At 44.8% G+C, this 22,433-nt stretch overlaps 2 protein-coding genes and 2 non-coding genes across 7 annotated transcripts in view; all 4 read right to left on the bottom strand.

The window, feature by feature from the left end:
• Positions 1 to 1,087: 1,087 nt before the first annotated feature.
• On the bottom strand, positions 1,088 to 16,544 carry CZH9orf78 (chromosome Z C9orf78 homolog). The gene is made up of 9 exons (XM_035113941.2): positions 16,386 to 16,544; positions 13,464 to 13,523; positions 12,795 to 12,846; positions 8,466 to 8,536; positions 6,560 to 6,637; positions 5,837 to 6,034; positions 5,203 to 5,339; positions 3,361 to 3,459; positions 1,088 to 1,407 (listed from the first exon to the last, which is right to left on the bottom strand). The coding sequence occupies exons 1-9, from the start codon at positions 16,466 to 16,468 to the stop codon at positions 1,316 to 1,318; spliced, it is 870 nt and encodes a 289-aa protein (XP_034969832.1). The 5' UTR covers positions 16,469 to 16,544; the 3' UTR covers positions 1,088 to 1,315.
• On the bottom strand, positions 14,724 to 14,880 carry LOC118084601 (small Cajal body-specific RNA 16). Its single transcript, XR_004692523.1, has one exon. It is a non-coding gene; the product is annotated as a small Cajal body-specific RNA 16 (non-coding RNA).
• On the bottom strand, positions 15,048 to 15,207 carry LOC118084600 (small Cajal body-specific RNA 16). Its single transcript, XR_004692522.1, has one exon. It is a non-coding gene; the product is annotated as a small Cajal body-specific RNA 16 (non-coding RNA).
• A 4,353-nt stretch (positions 16,545 to 20,897) lies between the features above and the next one.
• LOC118083951 (lamin-L(III)) overlaps positions 20,898 to 22,433 on the bottom strand; it is a 33,822-nt gene continuing 32,286 nt past the window's right edge. For all 4 annotated transcript variants that reach the window (XM_060270445.1, XM_060270443.1, XM_060270446.1 and 1 more), the window contains exons 11-12: positions 22,066 to 22,233; positions 20,898 to 21,043 (exon numbers count right to left, since the gene is read on the bottom strand). In XM_060270445.1, the coding sequence (XP_060126428.1) occupies positions 21,041 to 21,043; positions 22,066 to 22,233 (171 nt within the window). In that variant the 3' untranslated portion in view covers positions 20,898 to 21,040. The remainder of the gene's footprint in view (positions 21,044 to 22,065; positions 22,234 to 22,433) is intronic.

Here is a 22,433-nt window from a genome sequence, read left to right as displayed (position 1 = left end):
GAATCTCCAGTTTCTGAGTGAAGCATTAAAAAGGCGGGAGGGAAATAAAGATACTCCAACTGTTTTAAAATAGAAAGTTTTATCATTGAAAACACACACACACATTATAAACATGAGAAGGACAAATCAGGAACTTCTGTACAAGCAGGCCTATGGAGGATGCTTAGGCAGAACTAACACCAGTGTGGTGTAGTGGTTAAGAGCGGTGGACTTGTAATCTGGTGAACTGGGTTCGTGTCTCCACTCCTCCACATGCAGCTGCTGGGTGACCTTGGGCTAGTCACACTTCTCTGAAGTCTCTCAGCCTCACTCACCTCAAAGAGTGTTTGTTGTGGGGGAGGAGGGGAAAGGAGAATGTTAGCCACTTTGAGACTCCTTAGGATAGTGATAAAGCGGGATATCAAATCCAAACTCTTCTACTCTTCTTCACTCAGAAATCATAAGGAATATTCACACTTGCAGAGAGCTATTTACACTTCTTCCTTTGGACAATGGAAGCTGCCAGCATCCAGACAATGTACTCTTTCAACAACTTTAATCAAGATTATGGGGTGTTGCTAAATGAGGGTAAGGGAGATCGGGCACATCCTATACACACACAAGTTGCATCTCAGATCTGTACCCTCAACTCCACCCCATGTGCTAGCTTGATATCAAACATTCCCATATTTAGCAGGGAGGGGGTATTTAAATGGGCTTAGGTCAGGGGTCAGCAAGCTTTATCAGCAGGTGGCCTGTCCAGTGTCCCTCAGACCTTGTGGGGGGGCCAAACTATATTTTGAAAAAAAAATGAATGAATTCCTATGCCCCACAATATAACCCAGAGATGCATTTGAAATAAAAGCACACATTCAACTCATGTAAAAACACCTGGCAGGCCCCACAGATAACCCCGAGATGCATTTGAAATAAAAGCACACATTCTACTCATGTAAAAACACGCCGATTCCCGGACCATCTGTGGGCCGGTTTTAGAAGGCAATTGGGCTGGATTTGGCCCCTGGGCCTTAGTTTGCCTACCCATGGCTTAGGTAAATGCACTTAGAATCTCCCCTTTGTTTGAGATGCCACAGTAATTATTATTATCATTTATTTATTTATTTATTTATTTATTTATTTATACCCCACCTTTTATCAAGAGTTGAATTTGTTTATTTTATTTCATGAAACACTGCTTGAGTGCAAAAAATAATTAAAAGAAACCAAAGCTGTTTACAAAAACAATTCCCAGTTGCAGGGATGATTCTAAGTGAACCCCCACCTTCTTTGCCCTTAATATCTGAAGAGGAATTTTTGTGTTCCATAAAAGCCAGCTTCAGTACCGCCGGTTCATCTTCTTGAACTTCTCATAGTGATAGTCGTCGGTTGCCTTCTCATTTGGGGGGCGTTTGCGATTTGGTGGGGACCCTATGTCATAAAGAAAGAGGGAACCTTAATTAAATCAACTTTTTATAAAGAGATGATAAGTGATGAGATTTAGATAAAGGCCTATGTGACACCAAGAGGTAGCCTTCAACCTTTCCAGACCTAATCCAGAATTAATCCCAAAATGTAATTTGTTGTTTGTTTCTTTTTTTAAAAAAGGGAAACATCATATACAGTGGTGCCTCGCTAGACGAAATTAATTCGTTCCAGGACTCAATTCGTCCTACGAAAATTTCGTATAGCGAGGCACCGTTTCCCATAGGAATGCATAAAAAGTCAATTAATGCGTTCCTATGGGCTCCGGGGGAACTGGTGGCGGCGGCGGCGCTTGCTCTCTTGGCTCGGGGAAGGCAGGCAGGCGCTTCCCCGAGCCAAGAGAGCAAGCGCCGCTGCTGCCAACGATAGAGCCGGATCGGGCGAAGCTTCAGAAGCTTCGTCGGATCCGGCTCTGTCGGGAGGGGTGGGGGAAAGGAAAAGGAACGATCCTGAGCCTTTCCCCCACCGCCGCCAAGCCAGTGCCAAAGTGTGGCACTGCGGCCGGGGGCTTTTCGCAGTTTGCCTCCCCCTTGGCTCGGGGAAGGCAAATGGCAAAAAGCCCCCCGCAGCGCCTGCCTCCCCCGACACGGAACGCAACTTCGGAGACGCCCGAAGTTGCGCTCTGTGCCGGGGGGTGCGGGGCGGGAGGCGGTGGGGGGGGAACACCTTCTCCCGCCACCTCCCGCCTGCCTCCCCCGACACTCGGCTTTCTCAGGGAACGCAAGTGGGTGGGCTAGGTGTCCCCCGCTTGCGTTCCCTGAGAAAGCCGTGCGCTTTCTCGGCGAAGACAAGCGGGCGGGATGGGTGTCCCCCGCTTGCCTTCACTGAGAAAGCCAGGTGCCTTCTCAGGGAACGCAAGCGGGGGACACCTAGCTCGCCCGCTTGCGTTCCAGACTCTGAACTTGCCTTCCGTGTCGGGGGAGGCAGGTGGGAGGCGGCGAGGGAGACCGCCGCCGCCTCCCGCCTGCCTCCCCCAACACGGAAGGCAACTTCGGACGTCTCCGAACTTGCCTTCCTTGTCGGGGGAGGCAGGCGGGAGGCGGCGGTGTTCCCCTTTCGCTAGATGAATGCCCCGATTTTCTGATCGGAGGTTTTTATGGCCACTTTCGCAAGACGAAGCGGTGGCCATAGAAAACCTCGTCGTATAGCGAGGCAACCTCCGATCAGAAAATCCTTTCGTTAAGCGGAATTTTCGTCTAGCAGGGCATTCGTCTAGCGAGGCACCACTGTATGCCTATTTTTTTCTTTTCTTTTTTGCCTTTAGGGTGCCCACAAGCAAAAAAGAGGCAGGGACTCTATATATTTTTAAACAGTTGTATAGAGGAAGAAATTTCAACTTGTCATTCAGGAGTGAAATAGACAAAGCTAACAAAAAAAAATTGCTCATGCTGCTATGAACGATTCCATTTTCCTTGGTGGAGGATATATCTATCAGTAGTAGGAAAGGCTATCAAATTAGCCAGGATAGCTAAAGAGAATCTCCAGGTTCTATTTCTGAATCCCCAGCACTACAAGCAATTATTATGCTGGGAACTGAATATGATGATGATGAAAGAGAGTATAAGAACATCTTTTCTGGAGCAGGAGAACAGCAGCTGTGTAGGCATGGAGAAGGGCCGCAGCTCAGTGGCAGAGCACCTGCATGAAGGCCATACTGTATATAGTTAAGTCTCTGAATTGTATTTAAATAACTTTTGTTCAGATTAGATCCACTGAAATTTGTCATGGTCGTTAATTTTTAATGGATCCATCCACTGTGAATAAAACCTAAGACCCTCTAAGATTCATGCCCCACCTGCATGTTAACCGCATCATAAGCAAAGGCAGCTTATGTATGCAAGCTGTGGACACACATAGGCATTCCAGATATCCACACACTGATGTTTTGCAGGAACTTACTCTCAGGTTCTGGTTTCTCGGTATCTCCCACCCTGAGGGGACGGGCTTTGGGTTCTTCTTTGTTCCTCCGTACTGGTGCATTCAGCTCTTCATGATAAACTGGAAGGATTCAGAATATTACAATAATGCAGGGCAGCAGAGCTTAAGACAATGGTCCAATTCAGATCCAGCACCAAATCATGGTATTGGGCTTTGTGAATGAGCCTTTTATGTCTTTGGGGTTCCAAGGTTCCTTCTCTTCTCCGCATATGGTTTGCTTCAATTCAGATTTTTATCCTGGTTTCATCAAACCACAGTTTGCCATGGCATCTGAACCAGCAACTATGGCTTGCCTTGTTCTTGAAACCATGGTTTCCAATCCTGGTGTGATGGGTAAGTGCAAACCTAGTTCAGCCAGAGCAGCACACTACAGTTTCGAAACCAGGAAGGGAGGGAATCATGACGCATGGAGGAAGGAAGAATGAGGAAAGGGTAGCTGGCAGACCATAAGGTCCTTAAAGGCTCATTTACATAGCTCCAAGCCAGGGTCTAGCATTATGTCTGAACCAGTACTTTCGTCTACATCAGGGATGAAAGCATTTCCAGAAACACCTAAACATCTGTTCTGAGAATACAGTGCTCTCTGTGATTTGAGCCAATATTTTTTACTAAGTTCTGAAAATGTTTAAAACACTGAATATGAAGCTATATAGAAATGACGGTGGTGATGCTGATGATAATACCATTTGTAAGTTTATTTATTAATAGGTTATCTACCACTTCAAAGGGGATGCAGGTGGCGCTGTGGTCTAAACCACAGAGCCTAGGGCTTGCCGATCAGAAGGTCGGTGGTTTGAATCAAGCGACGGGGTGAGCTCCCGTTGTTCGGTCCCAGCTCCTGCCAAGTTAGCAGTTTGAAAGCATGTCAAAGTGCAATTAGATAAATAGGTACAGCTCCAACGGGAATGTAAACAGCACTTTAGGGAAGTTTTTAATGTTTGATGCTGTACTGTTTTTAATATTCGGTTGGAAGCCGCCCAGAGTGGCTGGGAAGGCCCAGCCAGATGGGCGGGGTATAAATAATAAATTATTATTATTATTATTATTATTATTATTATTATTATTATTACTATTATTATTATTCCATGCGCTGCTCTGGTTCACCAAAAGCGGCTTAGTCATGCTGGCCACATGACCCGGAAGCTGTACACCGGCTCCCTCGGCCAGTAAAGTGAGATGAGCGCCGCAACCCCAGAGGCCGCAACCCCCGTGACTGGACCTAATGGTCAGGGGTCCCTTTACCACTTCAAAACAATGCTCTCAAGGCATCTTACAAAAATTATAACAGTGCAAGTTACATAAGTGGGACCTACAGCACAATGTTTCAGTGTCTACCCAATCAGTTCAGGATTCCAGCTAATCTGGTAGTTGTATTCAGATCCCTAGAAAATAGGCCAGAGTTTACCCAACATCTAGAAGACAGTAACCACAGTACCAGGAGTAGAATTTGCAAGATTACAAATGAGCCACTGTGACTGGATTAGAAGGAACCAGGTTTACTTAGCAATGTGCTGCTACCAAATTCTACACAAAACCAAAAACTAGTCAGGCCTTCTTAGCTTCCTTTCCCTACTAGGGCTACTCAGAACTGATTCACCCATACAACAATTTCTTAATCAATTTAATTTCTGTTCACATCACAGCAGGCATGTTTGTGTGTGGTTTCTCTTCTCTCTGGCAATACCTATGCTCTGCAGTCCCTCAAAAAGAACAGGTTGTCCAAAGCACAGGCAAAGAGGACTAGACCACTGTTTGGATCAGCGTCTGCCCAACTAGGGCAACACAGCCATGCCCGAGACTCACATCTGTTGTGCTGGACGTAGTTGACGGCCATGTTCGTTGGGACAAAGGAGGTTTCGCTGTCTTTCTTTTTGTTCTGCTGCTCAGCCAGCAATCGCGCTTTGGCGTCCTCAGTGGAAATGATGTTTTTGATCTTAGCTCTGAAAGGAAAAAAAATATGTATATGAGGTCCTCTTCATACAAAGTAGAGACGATCACCCCAGATTTGGTGGGGAAAGGCAACCCAAGCATCATCAGCACTATACACATAATGCACTATCATACCCCTTTAAGGAGACATGGCTTTCCCAAAGAACCCTGGGAGCTGTAGTTTGTTCAGGGTGCTGAAAATTTGTTAGGAGACCCCTCTCCAGCTAGGAAACAAAACCTGGCTTATTAATGGGTGAAGGCCACTGGGAATTCTCTTTCAGGCCTTTGAAGCAGTGGAACCTCCAGATAGACTACATGCCTAAAACTTCTCACCAGCTTGTAGTTTTGCATGAAGTTCCTAAATCAGGCAAGTCCATTTGATGGGTATTTTGTTGAGGTTATGGATTGCTCTGAGACTGTCTTGTTACCAATATTTGCAGGCCGCTCTGAGAGCCTTTTTTAAGTTTAAAAATGCTTGAAATAAACAAGCACCACCCAAGTCACCTACTCAATTCCGAGGTCCACCTCTGGAATGCCGCTCAGCATCTGATTGGACAGCATCTCCTCAGTCTTCTTAGCTGAAGAGACCCGAATGCTCTCAGGCAGCTCATACAGACAGTCTTCGGCATTCTTCTGCTTCACTTTCTGTTCCTCATTTTCCACAATTCCCTTCCTTTTCTTCAGCTCGGTTTCAATGTACTTCATCCTGAACAGGGAGTCAGAAGAGCAGGAGTCAAGAACACACTCTATGTGGGGCTGCACACCCCTGCTAAGTTTCAGGTGTCAGAACACCAGGCATGGAGGTGGCAGGCTGCGGTCACCATTTTTGGTTGGCAGCAGCATAGGTAGTAGGGCTTGCTGACTGCCCAATGTGACTGGGCTGGCTCTGGGCCTAGATTGATTTTCGGCAGTATTTTATTGCAGATCCTACTTGTACCACTGAAGACCAATTGCTGGGGTGGGGTGGAGGGACAATGACAAAAAATATATATGGGTGGTCTTTTGCCCTTCTTGTGGGCTTCCGGCAGGTATCTGATTGGCCATTGTACAAAACAAGATGTTGTATGAGGTGGGCTTTGCAATCATCCAGCAGTCAAGCTCTTCTTATGTTCTTAAGCACAGAACAATAGGAAGTGCCAATAGGAACATTTGGAGGGTAGGAATGATAAGTGGGCACTGTGGACAAATTAGCCAAATTAGTCTACTAAACAGGATGTGACAAGATTCTTACATATCAGCATCTTCATCCCTCCTGTTGGTCTCTGCGGAAAAAGAAGTCCCAAGGTTGAGGTCCTCTTCTTCGCTGATCCTGGAAAAAAGAGACAGGGAGGTGGGGAGCTATTTTAACCAGTAACAAATAATTTGTTAAAATGTCAATGTCTCATTTGAGATATTAAGCCAAACCATGGTTTGCTCTAAACTACAGCTTGAGCTAGCAAACGTATACCACACCATGATTCTGATGTAGTCAAAGATAAGCATTTTAAAGTTTCATTGATTTTGACAGATAGAGAACTGTTTCACCTTCTCCAGTAATACTAGAATTTGGGGCCATCCAGTGAAGCTGAATGCTGGAAGATGGACGAAAGAATGTACTTATTTACATAGTGCATAATTAAACTGTGAAATTCACCCCCACAAGATGTTGTGATGGCCAACACCACCAGCAGCAGGAGAGCAGTAGCTAGGGCTGGGTGATGTTGGGTTTTCAACATCGCAGTACCAGCCAAACATAGTGGTTTGGCGATAAATTGTGATGTTGTAAAAAGCTGCACGGGCCCCTGTCGGTGAGGCACTAGGTGAAACTGCTGCAGTTCTCACCATTGGTGCATTGTGGGCTGTGGCTAATACAGCTGGTTCCAGCCCGCTGCTCTGCTGAGGGTGCGGAAAGGCTCCTGCCCCCAGCTAAGTGAGCCCCGAGTCCCCTGCTGCTTATGCATGACTAGCAGGGGAATTGGGGCTCCCTGGCTAGGCTCTGCTGGGGGTGGGAGGGGGCCTACCCCCCCGAGGAGCCAGCTCCCTGGCACTTGTGCCTGAGCAGCAAGGACCCTGGGGCTCCTTGGCCAGGCTCCCTCCGCCTTTGCTGGTGTGTGGGGGGGAAGGGGGTTTCAAGTTTTGTGCTTTTGACTGCCTTAGCCTTAGCCTGTGTGGGCGTACTGCCTCTTTCCTCTGGGGGTTGTTCACCCCAGGAGGGAAGATGCAGTCCACCCTCCTGGGTGAAGTCTGCAAGGTGCAAGGTACGAAGCCACCCTATCTGCGACTTGGGAGAGGGGCTGCTGGCAAGTGCTGGGCCTGCCAGCAGCATCCAAGAGTGCTTCCCCGGGAGGGTGGGCTCTGTCTTTCTGGGAGGAAAGGTGCAGCACCCCCTCCCAGATGAAGGCAGCCTGGCGGTAGCCAAGCCAAGGCTGCAGCCCCAATTCCGTTCCTACTTGAGCACAAGCAGGAGCAGAGTAGGGGCTCTCTCAACTGTAGAGGGGGAGAACTTTAACGGAGCCCCCATCCCACCGCTGGCTCCTGCGAGCTGGTGGTGGGTTGGGGGCTCCATAGAACTGCTTTGCTGAGGGGACGGCAGCAGCATGTTTATCAGCCAAGCAGTTTAAAGATGCGGAGGGAAGAACAAGCTGTATCGGCGATGCAGCTTGTTTCTCCCTTTGCCAGGTCAGAGTGCAATGGAAGTTTCACCTGCGGTATATCACTGGTGAAACTGCTGCCGCTGGAGTCCCTTTGCCTCTGGCTCCTGGTTAGTTTTTTTTTCTTTCTCAGCATGCTGGGCACTGGAGGCAGAGGGACTCAAGAGTGGTGATGGTATCACCAGTGATATACCGCTGAGTGAAGCTGTCATTGTGGTCTCCCCCAGCCCGCCATACCCCATACCTGCACTATGCAGTAGCCATGCCAACAGCAAAGTAGGTAAAACTTTTGCTAAAGTCTTCCTGCTTTTCCTTCCCCCAGGGAGAGGAGAGATGCCAGACCATCCCTGGAGGAGGACCCACTCACCAATGATTTGCAACAGCTAGTCTGATAGCAGATTTTTGGGTGGGGTGGGGTGGTTAAAGGGGGGGATAGTTGTTTATCTGCTAATTATTGGGTGGGAGTATTCTTTGTTTATTATCTGAGTATGGAATGTTCCTCCATACCTGTCCTTGCCCCGTTCTTTCAGTTTCTTCATGTCCACCATTCCACCGGTCTTTATATTAAAGGGATCATCCTGGTGGGAAGAGGAAGGAGACAGTCAATGATCTGATCCTACTTATTGCAGTATAACAGAAGTGGGTTGTTTTTTTTTAGTCGGAGGACTGTATCCCTTCATGGGGGACACATTCCAGTGGTGGGAGGGGCCAGAGGAATACGTCATTGGGCTACATTTCCATCACGCAAATGTCATAAGGCATGTTTTCCAAGAAGTTAGTCTTGCTGTGCTCGATAGGTCTCATTCTCAGATGGGTGTACACAGGATGGCTGCAATCGTACATATTCACTTCCCTTGGATTAAGTCCCACTGAATTCAGTGGAACTTACTTCTGCGTAAACCCAGTCAGGATTGCAATGTAAGGCTGTACTTTTATGAATGCTTATTTAAGGGTAAAGAATTCTGTAGCAGTTCTGCACTTACTAGGGGTCGAGCTGATAACAACACACATATTTAACTTACCTTACTTTCTTTCATATGGTATCCATCTATCGCACACAACAGAAGCGGAATAAAAGTGATCAAGTTTAATACAGTGGTACTTTGGTTCTCAAACTTAATCTGTTCCGGGATTCCGTTCAACACCCGAAACCGTTCGAAAACCAAGGCGTAGCTTCCAATTGGCTGCAGGAGCTTCCTGCACTCAAGTGGAAGCTGCGTCAGTCATATGGCTTCGGAAAAACATTTGCAAACCGGAACACTTACTTCCGGGTTTGTGGCGTTGGGGAGCCGATTTGTTTGGCAACTAGGCCGTTTGAGCACCAAGGTTCCACTGTATAAGATCACATTCATATCTAAAACAACATTTAAGGCAATCTATTTGTAAGTACCCCTTCATGGATCAATGCCTTGTCGTGGCGAAGGGGCTTGAATAACTCAGAGAAGCTATGAGCTATGCCATGCAGGGCCACCCAAGATGGACAGGTCATAGTGGAGAGTTTTGACTAAACGTGATCCACCTGGAGAAGGAACTGGCAAGCCACTCCAGTATCCCTGCCAAGAAAACTCCATGGACAAAGACAACAGGCATATAAAAGTTATGACGCTGGAAGATGAGCCCCTCAGGTCGGAAGGCGTCCAACATGCTACTGAGGAAGAGCGGAGGACAAGTACAAGTAGATTCAGAGCTGATGAAGCGGCTGGGCCAAAGCCGAAAGGACGCTCAGTTGCGGATATGCCTGGAAGCGAAAGGAAAGTCCGATGCTGTAAAGAAAAATATTGCATAGGAACCTGGAATGTAAGAACCATGAGTGGAGGTAAGCTGGATGTGGTCAAAAATGAGATGACAAGAATAAATATAGACATCCTGGGCATCAGTGAACTAAAATGGAAGGGAATGGGCGAATTCAGTTCGGGTGACTATCGTATCTACTACTGTGGGCAAGAATCCTGTAGTAGAAATGGAGTGGCCCTCATAGTCAACAAAAGAGTGGCAAAAGCTGTAATGGGATGCAATCTCAAAAATGACAGAATGATCTCGATACGAATCCAAGGCAGACCTTTTAACATCACAGTAATCCAAGTTTATGCACCAACTACCGGAGCTGAAGAAAGTGAAATTGACCAATTCTATGAAGACCTACAACACCTTCTAGAAATGACACCAAAGAAGGATGTTCTTCTCATTACAGGGGATTGGAATGCTAAAGTAGGGAATCAAGAGATAAAAGGAACAACTGGCAAGTTTGGCCTTGGAGTTCAAAATGAAGCAGGGCAAAGGCTAATAGAGTTCTGTCAAGAGAACAAGCTGGTCATCACAAACACTCTCTTCCAACAACACAAGAGACGACTCTACACATGGATATCACCAAATGGGCAGCATCGAAATCAGATTGATTATATTCTCTGCAGCCAAAGATGGAGAAGCTCTATACAATCAGCAAAAACAAGACCTGGAGCTGACTGTAACTCAGATCATCAGCTTCTTATAGCAAAATTCCAGCTTAAACTGAAGAAAGTAGGAAAAACCACTGGGCCAGTAAGATACAATCTGAATCAAATCCCTTATGAATACACAGTGGAAGTGAGGAACAGGTTTAAGGATTTAGATTTGGTGGACAGAGTGCCTGAAGAACTATGGATGGAGGCTCGTAACATTATACAGGAGGCAGCAACGAAAACCATCCCAAGGAAAAGGAAATGCAAGAAAGCAAAATGGCTGTCCAACGAGGCCTTACAAATAGCGGAGGAGAGGAGGCAAGCAAAATGCAAGGGAGATAGGGAAAGATACAGGAAACTGAATGCAGATTTCCAAAAAACAGCAAGGAGAGACAAGAGGGTCTTCTTAAATGAGCAATGCAAAGAAATAGAGGAAAACAATAGAATGGGGAAAACCAGAGATCTGTTCAAGAAAATTGGAGATATGAAAGGAACATTTCGTACAAAGATTACCATAATCAAGGACAAAAGTGGTAAGGACCTAACAGAAGCAGAAGACATCAAGAAGAGGTGGCAAGAATACACAGAGGAATTATACCAGAAAGACATGGAGGTTTCGTACACCCCAGGTAGTGTGGTTGCTGACCTTGAGCCAGACATCTTGGAGAGTGAAGTCAAATGGGCCTTAGAAAGCACTGCTAATAACAAGGCCAGTGGAAGTGATGATATTCCAGCTGAACTATTTAAAATTTTAAAAGATGATGCTGTTAAGGTGCTACACCCAATATGCCAGCAAGTTTGGAAAACTCAGCAATGGCCAGAGGATTGGAGAAGATCAGTCTACATCCCAATTCCAAAGAAGGGCAGTGCCAAAGAATGCTCCAACTACCGCACAATTGCGCTCATTTCACACGCTAGCAAGGTTATGCTTAAAATTCTACAAGGCAGGCTTAGGCAGTATGTGGACCGAGAACTCCCAGAAGTGCAAGCTGGATTTCGAAAGGGCAGAGGAACCAGAGACCAAATAGCAAACATGCGCTGGATTATGGAGAAAGCTAGAGAGTTCCAGAAAAACATCTACTTCTGCTTCATTGACTATGCAAAAGCCTTTGACTGTGTCGACCACAGCAAACTATGGCAAGTTCTTAAAGAAATGGGAGTGCCTGATCACCTCATCTGTCTCCTGAGAAATCTCTATGTGGGACAAGAAGCTACAGTTAGAACTGGATATGGAACAACTGAGTGGTTCAAAATTGGGAAAGGAGTACGACAAGGTTGTATATTGTCTCCCTGCTTATTTAACTTATATGCAGAATTCATCATGCGAAAGGCTGGACTAGATGAATCCCAAGCCGGAATTAAGATTGCCAGAAGAAATATCAACAACCTCAGATATGCAGATGACACAACCTTGATGGCAGAAAGCGAGGAGGAATTAAAGACCCTTTTAATGAGGGTGAAAGAGGAGAGCGCAAATTATGGTCTGAAGCTCAACATAAAAAAAAACCAAGATCATGGCCACTGGTCCAATCACCTCCTGGCAAATAGAAGGGGAAGAAATGGAGGCAGTGAGAGATTTTACCTTCTTGGGCTCCTTGATCACTGCAGATGGTGACAGCAGTCACGAAATTAAAAGACGCCTGCTTCTTGGGAGAAAAGCAATGACAAACCTAGACAGCATCTTAAAAAGCAGAGACATCACCTTGCCGACAAAGGTCCGTATAGTTAAAGCTATGGTTTTCCCAGTAGTGATGTATGGAAGTGAGAGCTGGACCATAAAGAAGGCTGATCGCCGAAGAATTGATGCTTTTGAATTATGGTGCTGGAGGAGACTCTTGAGAGTCCCATGGACTGCAAGAAGATCAAACCTATCCATTCTTAAGGAAATCAGCCCTGAGTGCTCCCTGGAAGGACAGATCGTGAAGCTGAGGCTCCAATACTTTGGCCACCTCATGAGAAGAATCCTTGGAAAAGACCCTGATGTTGGGAAAGATGGAGGGCACTAGGAGAAGGGGACGACAGAGGACGAGATGGTTGGACAGTGTTCTCGAAGCTACCAACATGAGTTTGACCAAACTGCGGGAGGCAGTGCAAGACAGGAGTGCCTGGCGTGCTATGGTCCATGGGGTCACGAAGAGTCGGACACGACTAAACAACAACAACAACAATTTGTAAGTAATGAAGTCCTAAATTTTCTGAGGTCAACCGGATCCCATAAGAATGGCTAAAGCAGATCAAACAGAGCCCTTGTCAATATTGTGCAGAGAAAACATAACACCATTAGCTAGGAATCTGAAACGTTTCTGTCAGCCTTGTTTAGGAACTGTGCCTAAGGATCTTGAATTCTTTTTTTTATGGTTCTATCTAGATAAGATAAATGACAAAAGTTCAATCTTACCGCCAGGGTCGTTTCTTCTTGTAATTTCTCCCCCACAAGCAGAGCAGCCGCACTTCAAATACACAAAAGAAATTCAAGTCATTCAACCGCAATGCTCCCAATGCGCTCTCAGGTTTGACAATGCATGGCAATCTGCATCAACCAGTGGCACCTGAACGAACAGTATTCAGAGCCAGTGTGGTGTAGGAGTGCTGGTTAGAGTAACTTTCCTTAACCTGGTGACCTCCAGATGTTTTTGGACTACAACTTCCACAAGCCGTAGTCAACACAATCCTATGATGTTGGAGCTGATGAGATCTGTAGTCCAAAACATCTGCAGGGTACCAGGTTGGGTAAAGGCTTGGGTTCCAATCCTCACGCAGCCATGAAACTGACTGGGTGACCTCAGGCCGGTCACTCTTTCTCTGTCCAATCTATGCTGCAGAGTTGTTGTGAGAGAATATGTAAGCTACTTCCTCCAGACAACTCCCATCAGCGCCAGCAAGCATGGCCAAAACCCATGCAATCATAGGTACTTGAAACTTTTCAAAAGCAAATGAATCCCCAGGGGAAAAAAGCTGAGCTTCTTGGGAAGTCAATATCCCACAACAGATCAAAGACATCTGTGGCAACCGTGTCTCTGAAGTCTGAGGATCTTTACAGTTAGAAGACCTCCTAGACACCACTTACCTCACTCCATTTGGCCTCCTCCTTAGACTCTGCACTTCTTTTGCTTCCTCTAGTTTTAGCCTGGGGTGGGGGGGAAGAGACACAACACATAAACACACAATGGTATGGGAAACCATTTTCAAGTGGTGTGGTGGTTGCGGGAGTCTGCCTGCCACATCCCCCTCAGCTGAAGGGCGGCTGAGGAGGAGGCGGCAGGCGGCCACGAGCCTCACACTACCCTTTCAGGTGGTGTGGTTACTGCAGGCACCAGAGCCACATTGTCACTCCTAGGAGAGATGCGTGGCTCGGGTGCACTGCAGACCCCACCCCCTCTAGATACACTGCTACTGGAAAAAGCAAATAAATATTAAATCAAAATGAAATAAATTATTCCTTGGGAATCATCAACATTTTTGGGCCTATGGGCACATTTGAGTTGTCTCTTCCAGACAAGCCCCCACCCTCACGAGAGACAGAAAATGTGTACTCATGCACACATCACTTTCCCAAGGGGTCTGGATAAAAGTTAAGATCCAGTAGAATTAAACATGAGCCTGGAAAAGCACACAGAGCTGAAAGAGGAAGTGGGAAAGTGTCACTCTTCCCCCTTTAGCTCTATTTCTCTTCCTTACTTCTGCCCTCCACTCCCATATCATGGGAGAGGTGTTTCCAGTTGCTCCACCCTTTGCCCTTGGAAATCTTATAAGAAGCTGTTGCAGGAGAGGGGACTGTGAGCAACATCATGGGAAGGGTGGTTCTAGGACTAAGGTGAAACTGTGAAGCTGCCTTGTTATTGTTGCTATTGTATGCTGCATGTTGTTTTAAGTAATCTTATTATATTTATAGTACTGAAATGTGAGTTTTGGTATATTAATATATTTTGGTTTTGATTTTTTTTCAGGATTACCAATTTTAATTCCATTTCAAATTCCAAAAACACTTTGAAAGGCTCACGTTCCTCCTCAAATCTCTTTGCATTTACCAAATAATTTATTCAGTATAATAAATAGGCAGTCTTGAATAAATCGGTAATATGGAATAATATGTTGCCCAGAGGCAATCTGAAACAGCGACAAAGTTCAATCAGCATAACACGTGAATATTGCAAATCTACAACTAAGTCTACCACTGTGGAAGTTAAAAAGCATTAAACTGGGCAACTTACCCCTTGTAGCCTGAACCTATGGCCTATGCCTGTCTTTCAATTCATATATTGCCATACCTAAGTCCGTCAGTGATAGTACAGAACACAGTCTGGGTTTTCTCTGCATGTCGCATCAGATCTGTATGCAGTATCATACATGACCATCAAGCTGCTGCTAGAATGCTAACACCTGTTACTGCGCAGGGCAGACCCTAGAAAGGAGGGTGCTAGGTTTTCATCTAGAAATAAACAGTAAATTGCAAGAACTCGGGCCAGGAGGAAGATGAATTTCAAGTAAGTCTTCAAAAGGTTTTATTTATGTAATGATGAATTCAAATAGGAACCAATTCCAGAATGATAAGTGAGGCAAATAAAAATAAATTCCAGTGAAAAAATCCCAGGACAAGGCCCTGTTTTGACAATTCTTCATCAGCAATGTTTTAATGGTCAGAGTGTACCAAGTATGTATGCAGTATCATACATGACCATCACACCTGTTACTGCGCAGGGCAGACCCTAGAAAGGAGGGTGCCAGGTTTTCATCTAGGGCAAAGACAGGCTAGCTGGTACAAGGCAGGACCACAGCAGGCCCAGCTACACAGCAACCATTTCCCAGCCCAAGGTTTTGGTATGTTATTATGAAATTGTTTTTGTACTGTATGTTTGAAATGCACCCCTATTTCTTTGTTGTAAGTCACAGTGAGCATGCTTTTTTGTTGTTTGTGGGTGGAAAAGAGGCATACAAATAATACAAAGGGGAAAAGGTAACCACCCGCACCAGCTCATGCCCAAGGAAGCTGGAGGGGCAGACTCAGAAGCTTCACAGGTACCAGGAGAAGATTTCAAGGACATGTTGCCCCCTGCTGTAGAAAAATATATCTCTTCTACTAAGAGTCAGAGTGATGTAGTGGCTAATTAAACCAGGGACGGCGTTTCTATGTGCTGCTCTGGTTTGCCAGAAGTGGCTTTGTCATGCTGGCCACATGACCTGGAAGCTATATGCCGGCTCCCTCGGCCAATAATGTGAGATGAGCGCGCAACCCCAGAGTCGGTCACGACTGGACCTAATGGTCAGGGGTCCTTTACCTTTACTAGGGACCCAGGTGGCACTGTGGGTTAAACCACTGAGCCTAGGGCTTGCTGATCAGAAGGTCGGTGGTTCGAATCCCTGTGACGGGGTGAGCTCCCGTTGCTTGGTCCCAGCTCCTGCCAACCTATCAGTTCAAAAGCATGTCAAAATGCAATTAGATAAATAGGAACCGCTACAGTGGGAAGGTAAACGGCGTTTCTGTGTGCTGCTCTGGTTTGCCAGAAGCGGCTTTGTCATGCTGGCCACATGACCTGGAAGCTGTACGCCGGCTCCCTCGGCCAATAATGCGAGATGAGCACGCAACCCCAGAGTCGGTCACGACTGGACCTAATGGTCAGGGGTCCTTTACCTTTACTAAGGGTCAGAGTGATGTAGTAGTTAATTAAACCAGGGACGTCTGATAACAGATCCTGCTCAGCCTATGAAGGGCTTACTTTATGAAGCTGGGGCCGGGCCAATCTCTCGGCCTAACCTACCTTACAAAGCTGCTGTGAAGGTACAATACAGCACGGTTCAAGGAAAGTGAACCATGAACCTTTCTTGGAGCTTTTTGGAGGACGACAATAACAACAACAACAGTGGTCATTAAAAGAAACGTACCAACCACTTTGCAAGAGAACCCGACCCCCAAACCACTTTCTAACCGCACCCCCCCCCCGAAGTTTAACTAAGGTGCGGTGTGGGTGTCGTGCACTCCCCCAGCACCCACCGGACCTCCTCGGTGACCTGCGCATCCTCGTCATCCTCGTCAGAGTCCACCTTCCTCCGGCGGAAAGCTTTCCCCGCAGGCATGTCCCTGGCTGCGCTGGCGGCGGATCTTCTTCCCCTGTCGCTTGCGGAAGGAACAATGGCTGCTCCCGTGTCTCCGCCTTGCTCCTCGCGCCGTTAGAGTGACACGCCGAAGCCGCTTCCGCGTCGCTTTGCCCTTAGAATGTGTGGGCAGGAGTGCAGCGCTCTCCAGTGGTTTGGGAGGTCGGCAGGGTTGATGTTAGTTCTGATTCCCCTACGTGCAAACGCGCGGTAGGGAGCGCGCATGGGAGCGCAGAAGAGAGGGGTGACCTTGGCTGAGAGTGCGTGAGTGTCTCTGTGTTTGTTCCGCTAGAAAGCAGTTGGAGTTTTTGCAGGAAACTTGTATGTTCTTCAAAACATCCATCATCATCATCATCATCATCTATTTATTTATTTACATAGCGACATCAGTGTGCATGGCTCTATACAGATTAATATACACAGTATAACCAAATATCTTAACTTTTATTCCCAAGCTTCTGAAATATCATTCATAACCCCTCATCCCTCACTAGTGGTTTAGTACTCAATTTGTGTTCCACCTTTTCCTCCAAGGGGCTCAACGTGTTGCACATAGAATCACAGAATTGTGAAGTTGGAAGGGACCCTGAGTATCATCTAGTCCAGGCATAGGCAACCTTGGCTCTCCAGATGTTTTGGAACTACAACTCCCATGATCCCTGACCATTGGCCCTGTTAGCTAGGGATCATGGGAGTTGTAGTTCCAAAACATCTGGAGAGCCAAGGTTGCCTGTGCCTGATCTAGTCCAACCCCCTGTAATGCAGGAGTCTCAATTAAATAATCTATGACAGATGGCCACCCAACCTCTGCTTAAAAGCCTCCATATAAAAGAAGACAAGATTCATCTGGCAAGATTTGTTTTTGAGAAACCCATGCTGGGTCTTAGTAATCACGGCATCCTTTTCTGTTTAGTTTTCTGTTCTAAGACCTTTCCTGGTTTGATATCAAGCTGACCCTTCTGAAGCTACCTGGGCCTTATTCTTTCCCCCCCTTTTGAAGATGGGGACAACAGCCTCTAATCTGCAGGGGCAACAACCGCTGTCAAGGAAGTGGAGACCATATTCCAAGAAGCCATAGAATCATAGAGTTGGAAGAGACCACAAGGGCCATCCAGTCCAACCCCCTGCCAAGCTTGAAACACCATCAAAGCATTCTTGACATGTGCCTGTCAAGCCTCTGCTTAAAGACCTCCAAAGAAGGAGACTCCACCACACTCCTTGGTAGCAAATTCCACTGCCGAACAGCTCTCACTGTCAGGAAGTTCTTCCTAATGTTTAGGTGGAATCTTCTTTCTTGTAGTTTGAATCCATTGCTCCATGTCCGTTTCTCTGGAGCAGAAGAAAACAACCTTTCTCCCTCCTCTATATGACATCCTTTTATATATTTGAACATGGCTATCATATCACCCCTTAACCTTCTCTTCTCCAGGCTAAACATACCCAGCTCCCTAAGCCGTTCCTCATAAGGCATCGTTTCCAGGCCTTTGGCCATTTTGGTTGCCATCTTCTGAACACATTCCAGCTTGTCAGTATCCTTCTTGAACTGTGGTGCCCAAAATTGGACACAGTACTTCAGGTGAGGCCTGACCAGAGCAGAATACAGTGGTACTATTACTTCCCTTGATCTAGGTGCTATACTCCTATTGATGCAGCCCAGAATTGCATTGGCTTTTTTAGCTGCTGCATCACACTGTTGACTCATGTCAAGTTTGTGGTCTACCAAGACTCCTAGATCTTTTTCACATGTACTGCTCTCAAGCCAGGTGTCTCCCATCCTGTATTTGTGCCTTTCATCATCATCATTATTGTTATTATTATTATTATTATTATTATTATTATTATTATTATTATTATGCCCAAGTGTAGAACTTTACATTTCTCCTTGTTAAAATTCATCTTGTTTGCTTTGGCCCAGTTGTCTAATCTGTTGTTTAAGATAAGATAAGATATCTTTATTGTCATTGTCCCCTTGCGGGAACAAGGAAATTACTTTCATTTTGAAGGTCATTTTGAAGTGTGATCCTGTCCTCTGGGGTATTAGCCACCCCTCCCAATTTGGTGTATCTGCAAACTTGCTCAGGATGCCCTCAAGCCCATCATCCAAGTCATAGTTATTGCTGACAGATTTTTTGGGGTGTGTGTGTGCTGGAGGAAGGGGACACATATTCTGAGCAGGAGGCTCTTTCCTTTAAACCCTATACTTTTGGGGCACACATTTTCTCTTCTGGTGACATAGGGGTAGATACTATTCTTATTATTTTTTGTGGGGGGTGGGGACACACGATGCTTAACAATTGTATGAGAGAAGCTGCTCAAACGCCTCCTCCCCAAGAGAGGGGAGCCTCCCTGCATAATTCAGCACAATGTTTTCCCGCCTTTCTAGAACTCCTTTAGCTTCTGTTTCAGTGCAAGAAGCTATTGCAACCAATTAAAAACCATGGTGCCTCGGTTGTCAAACGTTTCGGAAGTCGAATGGTCTTCCGGAACTGATTCCGTTCGACAACTGAGGTTTGGCTGTAATGGCAATGGCGTCCACCTGAGAGGTGCAGGAACTGAGTTCCAGCTGAAAAAATGCCTTGAGAACATCGATAAGAACATAATAGAAACATACTGACAGACAGCCTAATAAAAAAATAGTCACAACAGCCCTCCCACATTTTAACAGGCCATAGATTATTTAATAGCCATAGGACTGGGTAATGAGGAATGTTTTTGGACACACAGATCAGATAAAAGTTCATGCTGGGAAATAGAACTGTTCCAATAAAAAAGGCTTCTGGTTTTTCAATAAATGTGTTTTTCAACACCTTTTTCATTTCGTTATAAATCTTTTCCCAGAAGTCTTTGACTTTGGGGCACGTCTACCACATATGGAAAAAGGTTCCTTCTTTCTCTTTACATTTCCAACACTTATTATCTGATGTACAATACATTTTTGCTAATTTTGCTGGTGTTATGTACCATCTGTACATAATTTTCATCATATTCTCTTTCAAAGCAATGCATGCTGTAAATTTAAGACCTTTTTTCCATAACCTCTCCCAATCATTCAACATAATATTGTGCCCCACATCTTTAGTCCAATCAATCATTACTGTTTTAACTTGCTCATCTTTTGTATGCCACTCCAGCACTGACTTGTAAAAATGGTATGAGAGACATTGCACATATTTTTGTAAATGAAGAAAATATTTAATAAAAAAAATCAAGAAAATCTTTAGTGAAGAAATATTTGTAAATCAAGAAAATCTTTAATAAAATAAAATAAAATGGGTTTACATACAGCAACTGTGGGGGGGGGGGGAGTATGGTGTAAACCTCTAAGCTACTCCGTTCAGCGTAGACACAACAAACAACACAAATAATTCTTACTACTTCATAATTTTTCTTAAACACCATTTGGTGACTTCCCTGAATCCCTCTCATCTGAATTTCAATTCTAATCTTCTTTAGCAGTTCCATTATTAGAAAAAAAAAACAAAAAACTCCAATCTCAAATTTAACTATTTTCACATATTAACTATCTTTCTATACATCTATATCTACACACTAATCCTAACTCCTATTTCCACCCCGAAAGCCTATAACTCCTTCCCTAAGGCTTCTAAAATTTTAAATATTACAATATTTTTAAAGGTATATTTTAAACTTCTTCCCATCTTCTTCCACCGCCTCTTCTTCCTGGTCATGGAGTCTCCCAGTCAGTCCCCCAAGTTCCATAAAGTCCATCATTTTCATTTGCCAGTTGTCTATCGTTGGTATTTCTTGGGTCTTCCAATTCTTGGCAAGTAATAATCTAGCAGTTGTTGTGGCATACAGAAAGAATGTCACATCCTTCTTGGGGATTTCTTCCCCAAATGTTACAATAAAAAAGGCTTCTGGTTTTTCAAAAAATGTGTTTTAAACACCTTTTTCATTTCGTTATAAATCTTTTCTCAGAAGTCTTTGACTTTGGGGCACGTCTACCACATATGGAAAAAGGTTCCTTCTTTCTCTTTACATTTCCAGCACTTATTATCTGATGTACAATACATTTTTGCTAATTTTGCTGGTGTTATGCACCATCTGTACATAATTTTCATCATATTCTCTTTCAAAGCAGTGCGTGCTGTAAATTTAAGACCTTTTTTCCTCTCCTAATCATTCAACATAATATTGTGCCCCACATCTTTAGTCCAATCAATCATTACTGTTTTAACTTGTTCATCTTTTGTATGCCACTCCAGCACTGACTTGTAAAAATGGTATGAGAGACATTGCACATATTTTTGTAAATGAAGAAAATCTTTAATAAAATAAAAATAAAAATCAAGAAAATCTTTAATGAAGAAATATTTGTAAATCAAGAAAATCTTTAATAAAATAAAATAAAATGGGTTTACATACAGCAACTGTGGGGGGGGGAAGTATGGGGTAAAGCTCTAAGCTGAACGGAGTCTCCTTCTGCAGGTTGTTACTTTCATATACGTAGAGCACCATTTTGGTTGGAAGAAGCTTCCACAGATGCTCACCATCTTCTCTTGGCTACATTATGAAGCAGGTCCGACTTTCATTTCACTAGAGAGAGGGTGGGCAAGGAGGAAGGAAAGAGATGAACATGAAGCTAGGTCCAATTTGCTTGATAAGATGTGCCATGAGAATAGACCTAAAAACTGCAGTTCTGCTGCACATTCAAGCCCAGAAAACTCTTTTGAGAGTGCTAAGCGCTTCTCTCGCTAAATTGTCATGAGAGAAACCATGGTCAGAGAGGGGAGTTGGGAAATGACCCTGCCTATGTCCATGTTTATTTCCTATTTTGCATTTACTGTATATGTTAAAGGTAAAGGGACCCCTGACCATTGGGTCTAGTCGTTTCCGACTCTGGGGTTGCGCGCTCATCTCGCATCCTGTACTGTAAATAAATGAGCCAAAATCCGATATAAATGGAAAAGAGCTCAACACATTTTGTTTCAGCCCTCAAGTAAATTGACATCTCCATTCACACCACCCAAGATCTGAGAACATCCTACTTGCCTATGTTAATCCTCTCTTAACGCCATTTCTGAACCATTGATCTGTATGTGAATGATATACAGTATAACCAAAAGCCGTTCGGGGGTTCTCACTCCATCCTTCTTGTTACGTGAGTGAGCACCCTGTTGCAACAGCTTAATAAAAATCATGCTTACTAGCTGCTTTGCTTCTCAGTATTCTCTGGTTGGCCTCTGTTATTTTCTCCTACCGATGGAGAACCTACAAAGGACTCTACAAGGGCTCTTGTGTACCCCTTTAGGGAATAAGGGCAGGTTTTGTTTATTACACTAAGCTAGGTCAATGTTACAGCTAGGTTGGAGCGAAAGCAACAACCCTGGTTTTTTAATTATCTGCTAAAGTTTACAATATTGCCATCCCCAAAAACAGAATCTATTTTCCCCTTCTTAGGTGGCATGTCAGCAGAAAAAGTGCACTGTGGAGTTAACCATTACTGTGCTTTGCATCAACTGACTATTTAAAAATGCAGCAGCAACAGCTCAACTCAGCCAGATATGAATACAAGTATTTGGCATTTCTCAGTTTTGGAGTTCATGTAGGAAACCTGCCTGAGTAGGAAACTCCATTCCTTCTTCCCCAGCAGCCACCTCCATGTCTCCATCACCTCCTCTTTCATCTTCTCCATCACCTCCTCTTTCATCTTCTCTATCATCTCCTCTTTCATCTTCTCTATCGTCTCCTCTTTCTTCGTAAGTGAGCTTTCCTTCTACCACTTGCTGCAAAGTAATTTGTTTACAGAATTCATTAGGCACACAATAACTATCATTCTCTGGACACAAGAATAAAACACCAGCAAGCATCTGTATGAAGACCACATTAAATAACTATAAAAAAGGAAACGGAAAACTTACCAAGCTAGGGGAAATAACTATAAAATGTCAGAGAAACACATTAATACTCTTGTTTCTGCCACTTT

Source organism: Zootoca vivipara, chromosome Z, assembly GCF_963506605.1.
Source record: "Zootoca vivipara chromosome Z, rZooViv1.1, whole genome shotgun sequence".
NCBI lineage: Eukaryota > Metazoa > Chordata > Lepidosauria > Squamata > Lacertidae > Zootoca > Zootoca vivipara.
Note: the sequence above shows the minus strand (reverse complement) of the source record. Positions and strands in the feature narration are given on the sequence as shown.

Excerpts from the sequence above, each read along its gene's own strand:
- CZH9orf78 (XM_035113941.2), bottom strand. The coding sequence starts at position 16,468 with ATGCCTGCGGGGAAAGCTTTCCGCCGGAGGAAGGTGGACTCTGACGAG. Across the intron at positions 6,638-8,465 it reads AAAGAACGGGGCAAGGACAG|GATCAGCGAAGAAGAGGACC; the intron begins GTATGGAGGAAC and ends TCTTTTTTCCAG. Across the intron at positions 5,340-5,836 it reads GAGGTGGACCTCGGAATTGA|AGCTAAGATCAAAAACATCA; the intron begins GTAGGTGACTTG and ends TTTTCCTTTCAG.